At 37.0% G+C, this 7,629-nt stretch overlaps 1 protein-coding gene and 1 long non-coding RNA gene across 2 annotated transcripts in view; one reads left to right on the top strand and one right to left on the bottom strand.

Annotated features, from left to right (window-relative positions):
* LOC106868470 (non-homologous end-joining factor 1) overlaps positions 1–7,622 on the top strand; it is a 31,519-nt gene extending 23,897 nt beyond the window's left edge. Inside the window, exons 6-7 of the mRNA XM_014913741.2 lie at positions 2,046–2,209; positions 4,673–7,622. Of these exons, the coding sequence (XP_014769227.1) occupies positions 2,046–2,209; positions 4,673–4,765 (257 nt within the window). The 3' untranslated portion in view covers positions 4,766–7,622. The remainder of the gene's footprint in view (positions 1–2,045; positions 2,210–4,672) is intronic.
* The window catches only part of LOC128247274 (uncharacterized), a 10,523-nt gene continuing 7,227 nt past the window's right edge, over positions 4,334–7,629 (bottom strand). Inside the window, exon 2 of the long non-coding RNA XR_008263631.1 lies at positions 4,334–4,550. This is a non-coding gene — a long non-coding RNA (uncharacterized LOC128247274). The remainder of the gene's footprint in view (positions 4,551–7,629) is intronic.

Genomic DNA, 7,629 nt, shown 5'->3' with positions numbered 1-7,629 from the left:
AAAAAACACCTTTTTGAGCATAGCCATGCCAGTACCGTGTGACTGGCCCTCGTGCAGATGGCACGTAAAATACACCATTTTGAGCGTGGGCGTTGCCAGTACCGCAGGACTGGCCCTCGTGCCAGTGACACATAAAAGCACCCACTACACTCTCAGAGTGGTTGGCGTTAGGAAGGGCATCCAGCTGTAGAATCTCTGCCAGATCAGATTGGAGCCTGGTGTAGCCATCTCGTTTCACCAGTCCTCAGTCAAATTGTCCAACCCATGCTAGCATGGAAAGCGGACGTTAAACGATGATGATGATGAATAATGATTCTTCTTTGTAATTTTGGCTCAAGGACAGCAATTATTAGGAGAGGGGGTTATGTTGATTAGATCAATCTTAGTACTTGACTGGTCTTTTATTTTGTTAAACCTGAAAGGATGAAAGGCAAAATTGGCCTTGGTGACTACTATTACTACTACTTATAATAATAATAATAATAATAATAATAGGCACATGGCCTGAAATTTGGGGAAAGGGGGATAGTCAATTACATCGACCCCAGTTTTTCACTGGTACTTAATTTATCAACCACAAAATTTGAACTTGGAACATAAAGACAGACGAAATTCTGCTAAGCATTTTGCCTGGAGTGCTAACGATTCTGCCAGCTCGCCACCTTAATAATAATAATAATAATAATAATCATAATAATAATCCTTTCTACTATAGGTACAAGGCTTGAAATTTTTTGTGGGGGGGACTAATTGATTTAATCGACCCCGGTGTTTCACTGGTACTTAATTTATCGACCCTGAAAGGATGAAAGGCAAAGTCGACCGCAGCAGAATTAGAACTCGGAACACAGCAGCAGATAAAACACTGCTAAGCAGTTCGCTTAACATGCTAACAATTCTGCTAGCTTGCCACCTTAACAATAATAATGCCTGTAACCCAATAATTGAGCCAGTATGTGTCCGCTTGATCTGCTAGAAATAGTTGCAAAATTTTCCTCAGCTCCTACATTAGTATTTTAAAGGATACTTGGATAATGTGGTCCTGGTTTTGTGCATATAAGGAAAAGGCAGAATTGTCATATTTGGATTGCTTTGGTTGTAGAAATTATCTGACCTCAGGCTAAACAGCGACATATATAGGGTTAACAAGCTAATGAGGAAACTTCTACATGGTCATTTGACCTCTAAGATACAGTAGCCAAAACTGTCTCATATCAACTCTACCATCTTAAAAACGTAATATAGGATAATGTGTACTATGCTTGGGTAAAAGAGATAAGATGGTTATTGATGAAATACCTTTAATCATGGATTTACTCAATCAGAGCTGACTTAGAGTTAAACAACAGCAACCATAATACTGGTTTTTAACTTAAAGGCTTTGCATTTCGGCAATGGCTGTAGTTAAATCCAGTGGGGATTTGGCATTAGGAAGGACATTGACATTAAGAAGGGCATCATCATCATCGTTTAACGTCTGCTTTCCATGCTAGCATGGGTTGGACGATTTGACTGAGGACTGGTGAAACCGGATGGCAACACTAGGCTCCAATCTGATTTGGCAGAGTTTCTACAGCTGGATGCCCTTCCTAACGCCAACCACTCAGAGAGTGTACAGCCATAAAAACCATGCTAAAGCAGACAGTAGAGTTTGATGCAATCTTCTAGCTTCCAGGACCTATCACTGTCCAACCCATACCAGCATGGAAAGTAGATGTTAGACAATGATGATGATGAAAAGAAAAGTTACTCTGGAAAGATTTGAACTCAGAATGCAAAGAGCCATAACTAAACGCTGCATGGCATTTTTTTCTGATATTCCATGGGTTATGCCAATCCTATATTGGCCTACATTATCATCGCAGAAAAGCACATAAGAACCCTGTCCCAAGACCCAACAAAATTCTTGCAGTATATTTGAATACATCATCCTTAAACTACAATTTTAACATTCCAGGCAATTCACTCTCTTTGCAATTGGTGAAATTGTGTTTTAATTATTTTAATTTATTTAATTTAATTTAATCATTTTAATTTATTTTCAGGTGATACTAGTGATAGCAACGAAAGTTCTGAACGTGCTTACAAAGCAGGTGGTCCTTCTTGGTTGAATGGCACTTCATACCTGGATAAAAAGGAGCCAGTAAAGAATGAGGTAGAAATATGTCCTCTTGTGACTTCACCGTCCATGTCAAAGATTTTAGAGAAGGCATGTATATCTTGTTCTCTTTGTCCTTTAATCTTCTTGTTGCTATTGTTGTTTATCCTGCATCATCCTTGATCCAGCAAACTTATGATCCAATCCACAACCACCTGTTTTATTCAGGCATAGTCTCTTGGAAAGTGTTGTTTAACTCTTCAACATTCAGATTACTTTATCAAATGTAATGCTTGTTTATTCACATAATAATGTTAATAATGCATTATCTTGTAGCTTTGAGATTTCAATGATGTGATAGTTTATTTTTAGAATAACATTGTAGGGTAGGTTTGAGAGGCTAGATCTGGTCAGTTTGAATATAAAATAGATAGAATATTTGGGCCAGATATAGCCAGTTTAAACGCTAAAGGGTTAATGTATTGTTCGTGTTTAAAACAGTAGGAAGATTTGACTGTTATTTCTAGCAGATCAAACGACTTCGTAGCCTTTCTTGGTGGCTCATATAAAACCAGGAGAATCAACTTCGAAGACCCCTTATCTTATGGATATGGGATTTTTTAAAGCTGTTTCACAGAACCCACTTTGAGGAACACTGATCTAGACTATCATGTTAATGTCTGTGGAAGGCTGAGTGGATGAAATACAAATATCCCAACTCATGGGTCATGAGTTCAAAATCTGCTGCTGCTGTCACTTTGTTATGTTTCTAGGCAGACCACTTAGTTACACAATATCACAATACATCTGGCTTTGAAGGGGTCTCTACATTATACAAGTATCCCATCAGTATTTTTTTTATTAGTGACAGCTAGTTTGTTATTTGCTAAAGGATTAGTGAATAAATTATCATATTGTGAGATGTATGTAATAGTTGACCCACATATCAATACCACATGGAGAAAAGTACCAGTAAAACATTATTGGAAAAAAGACTAGAATTTGAAGGCAAAAATATAAAAACATTTGATGTTTTGAAAATTGTATATTAGCAAGAAACAGTATTAATACTGAGAGGTAACATTTATGTCCTCTTAAATGTGGATGTTCTGTTAGAACAAGCCATACTGTTGTAGGTACCATGAGAGAAACTCATATTTGGTTTTGGTGCAAAATGCACTCTTGTTTATATAACTAGTGAGGGAGATAAATCCCTGCCATCTCCATAGGCGTAGGAGTGGCTGTGTGGTAAGTAGCTTGCTTACCAACCACATGGTTCTGGGTTCAGTCCCACTGCGTGGCACCTTGGGCAAGTGTCTTCTATTATAGCCTCGGGCTGACCAAAGCCTTGTGAGTGGATTTGGTAGACGGAAACTGAAAGAAGCCCGTCGTATATGTGTATATATGTGTTTATGTGTCTGTGTTTGTCCCCCAACATCGCTTGACAACCGATGGTGGTGTGTTTACGTCCCCGTAACTTAGCGGTTCGGCAAAAGAGACCGATAGAATAAGTACTAGGTTTCCAAAGAATAAGTCCTGGGGTCGATTTGCTCGACTAAAGGTGGTGCTCCAGCATGGCCACAGTCAAATGACTGAAACAAGTAAAAGAGTAAAAGAGTGAAGAGACCACCAGATCACATAATTCCAATCTTCCTTGGTGTCATCAATGATGGACGCTCAACCATTAGAGATAGCAGTGACTCAGCTCTCCACCAGTGATATATAGAAAAACTGCTAGAACAGGTGCTGGTGTCACGATTAGCTTGTTAAAAAAATATGTACTAGCAACAGAAGCAATATTAATACCAGCACCGTAGTAAAAAAAACTTGTCCAAGGTGCTGCATAGTGGAACTGATACCAAATCACAACACACACACACACACACATATATATATATATATATATATATATATATATATTTTAAACGAAAAATTCGTTAAGTTGGTTTTTGCATATAATATTCCTGTTAGCTTATATTATAATGGACGTAGGGTTGATTATGGAATGTTTATTATTTTGATATTTTTAATAATATTTTTCTATCTTAATATAATAAGTATTTTATATACCTTCATTTGTTATTTATTGTTGGTTGATATATACATTCTTTTATTATTATTATTGTTGTATTTTGACCTGAAGATTAGCTATACTTTTGAATAGAATTGATTTTCGATAGTTTTAATCGATTTAAATTTTCTTTCTATTTGAAAATTGGTTATGAAACACGTGTAGTCATTTTATTATCTTTATCTTATGATATTTACTTTGTATTACATTATACTTAGACAGTGTCCTTTTACTTATTAATTTTTCTATATGTGACAGTGGATTTTCATCGATGAAATAATTTGATTAACAAGAGCTAAGTCCTTCCATGTGGCATCATATGGAGGAAGGAATGTTGGCAGACTTCAGATTTTTCTTGTTACCGTTTTTTTTTTTTTTTCGCTGTTGTTCATGCCATTGGTATTCATGATAAAAATAATGACGAAGAATATGGAAAAAAAAAAGAAAAGAAATAAGTACAAATTCTATTTCATTGACATGATACATTATTATTGTTTTCCTAGGAAAAGGAAGATACAAGAAGAAAGGAACTTCGACAGCGCCTACTCCAAGACAAAAAGAAGAGAGGTTCTAAAGTAAGGAAGCGAGCGGCTTAAATGATCATTCACAGGGTAGAGTTCATTCCAGAGGTTATTCTGCTACTAATAACTTTCCAATCATTTCTTCTAACACCACCTTGCAGCTCATACTCTTATATACAATTCCAAATCACCGTCCTCCTTTGTAATCTATATTACTGATTCAGATTTCTAAACCACAGACTAAAATAGCTTTCTCTTACCATTATTTTGTCACAGGTTGGGCAAGGTCCAAGTGTGATTGTGTAGTTAAGAAACACTTCCAAAGCATATGATCTTGGGTTCAATCCCTCTTTAACAAGTGTTTTCTGTTATAGCCCTGAGTAGATTTGGTTGGTGGAAATTTAATAAAGTCCATCATATATAGATGTATGTGTGTGTTTGTGTGTACTCTTGTCTTGACATTACATGATGGTTGTAAATGAGTATTTCTATCATACAAGCAATGTTGTCTGTTTCTTTTGTTTCTAACGTTCTACAAAAACATGTCTGACCATAGGGAAATATTTTGCCTGGAAACAGATGTGGGTTAGTGACAGGAAGAGCATCTAGCTGCAGGAAATGTTTCAGCAAGTTCTGTCTGACTCATGCAAACATGGAAAAGTGGATATTAAATGATGGTGATGATAATTAAACTACACACTCCTGCTTACAGTATTTTTCAGATTTATTTTTCTGTTGTTTTTTTTTTCTAATAGAAGTAATCAAGTTCTTTGAGACCAGTTGATTTATACCATTCATATACACAACCATAGTTATTGTTTTTTTGGTATCTTCTGTTATCTTTGAAGGTATTCATAAGCAACTTGTCATTTCTTACTATGTTTCATAAGAAATTCAAAACAATCCTGTGAGACAAATACTCAAGCCTGAAACTATCTGTTAACGAATTCGGTATTTTAAGTCAAGATTCAGCAAACTATGACCTGCAGACCAAATTCCAACTGGCTATCTTTATTAAATATGTGACCCTGTAGGCAAAAATTCTTTACTTTTTCTTCTTTTTTTTTTACTAATCTACATTTGGTTAGCATCATCATCAACGTCCATTTTCCATGTTTGCATGGGCCAGGCAGAATTCACTGTGGCAGATTTTCTATGTCCAGCAAGGAATATTTCTCCATGGCCAGCCATGCTTTCATTGAAGATTGGAAATGAAAGATATCCCTTATATGATAGTGTTGCTCATTTACAACTGTTGTGTGACGTCAAGACATGGCAACATAATACACACACACACACACACACACACACACACACACACACACACACATATATATATATATATATATATATATACACACACACATGTGCTCACACACATACATACACAGGTATGGCTCTATGGTTAAGTTTGTTTCCCAACCCTGTGGTCTTGGGTTCAGTCTCATTGTGCAGCACTTTGGACATGGATTTGATAAATGTTTTCTGCTTCCTGACACTGTCACAATACAGTTTACATGAATAATTGATTCTAAGAAAGGATGAAGGACCAAAAATGTTTACCTGTCTACTGAGAAATGCAAGTAAACTGACTGGTACCACATTTATTCCTATGCACAATTACCCACAATAGCCTCACTGACAGTGTTTAACTCTTCACTGCAATCTGTCATAGATGGCACATACAAGTCTTCATGTCATTAAATGTATAAATAGCACCTTCATTACAACAGGTGACTTTTAAAGCAAACCCATAAAATAAACCATTTCTGTTGCATTATATGATGATAATATTTTTACTAATTTTGACTTGCTAAATACATTGTAGTGAAACCTCTCCCTCGGGTATTTATTTACAAATTCGAATGTAGCAGGTAACATCTAGCCTTTGGCCCGCTTGGACCCTGCTGTGTCCATCACCCTGATTGGCTCTTATTTGTGCGGCATTTGTCTCCAGTTCTGTTTCGCGCCAGAGTGAACATCAACCAATCGTGGTCTTCTGATAAGGTCACGTGAGAGAGTGTTTTTCTGCTGTTTCTGGAGCCCCTTTTTTCTCCATAAATAGCCTTGCTTTATCCACGCTAGTTTGTCTTCGATTTCAGACCTCTCACAGGTCTGTTCGTTGACCATCTCACAGAACACAGCTCAAGCCAGTTTCCAGCACCAACACCACTGCCGCCAGCGTACACACTACCAACAGCAACCGCAGTTCCATCTCAACACTGTTTGTGTGGATTGTTTCCACCTCGAAAGAACAGCCAGAACAACCTGCGAGAATCTTCTGTATTCAAGTAACTGACTCAGCATAGAAGCCTGAACTTCACTCATGACATGTGACACTTCAGCTCTGCCTAGAAGCCACAACCTCTTATGTACAGACATTCTACCTACTGTGTAACTCTTCTATGAACGGGTATTTTCCTATCTTTGTTCAGGACGCTTATCGTCTATGTTACAGACTCTTATTCCATGCTCTGTATTTCTCATTCACACACACATATTATGTATACACACTCTTGTTTATACGAAGGCCAGTCATACATATTGTGTTATTTATATTGCCACATGCACAGACCCACAGTTTACTACGCTAATAAACTTCTCTTTATATATATACTAGCAGAAATACCCGGCTTTGCCCGGGTTAAAGAGAATAATGAAATCTAAAAACGCCATCTAGACTACGCAACCCTCAACTGTTAGTAGCTACGATACCATATTTCTACATTAATAACTCTCCAATCCATGCCAGCATGGAACATAGACATTAAGTGGAATGCCAATATCTCATCTAGGAGGGCCTTGAAATCAATATTACCAACTGGGGACTATGTGTGTCGTAGTGATAATAAAAAGACCCAAAGGAGGTCTGCAACGAAATAATTTTACTCAACACTTTGCAAGTGAATCAGTGGAGGCAAAGATGCGTCTCATTTACT

This window comes from Octopus bimaculoides, chromosome 3 (assembly GCF_001194135.2).
Source record: "Octopus bimaculoides isolate UCB-OBI-ISO-001 chromosome 3, ASM119413v2, whole genome shotgun sequence".
In the NCBI taxonomy this organism is placed as follows: Eukaryota; Metazoa; Mollusca; class Cephalopoda; order Octopoda; family Octopodidae; genus Octopus; species Octopus bimaculoides.
The sequence above is the reverse complement of the archived record's forward strand: the minus strand, read 5'-3'. Positions and strand labels throughout refer to the sequence as shown.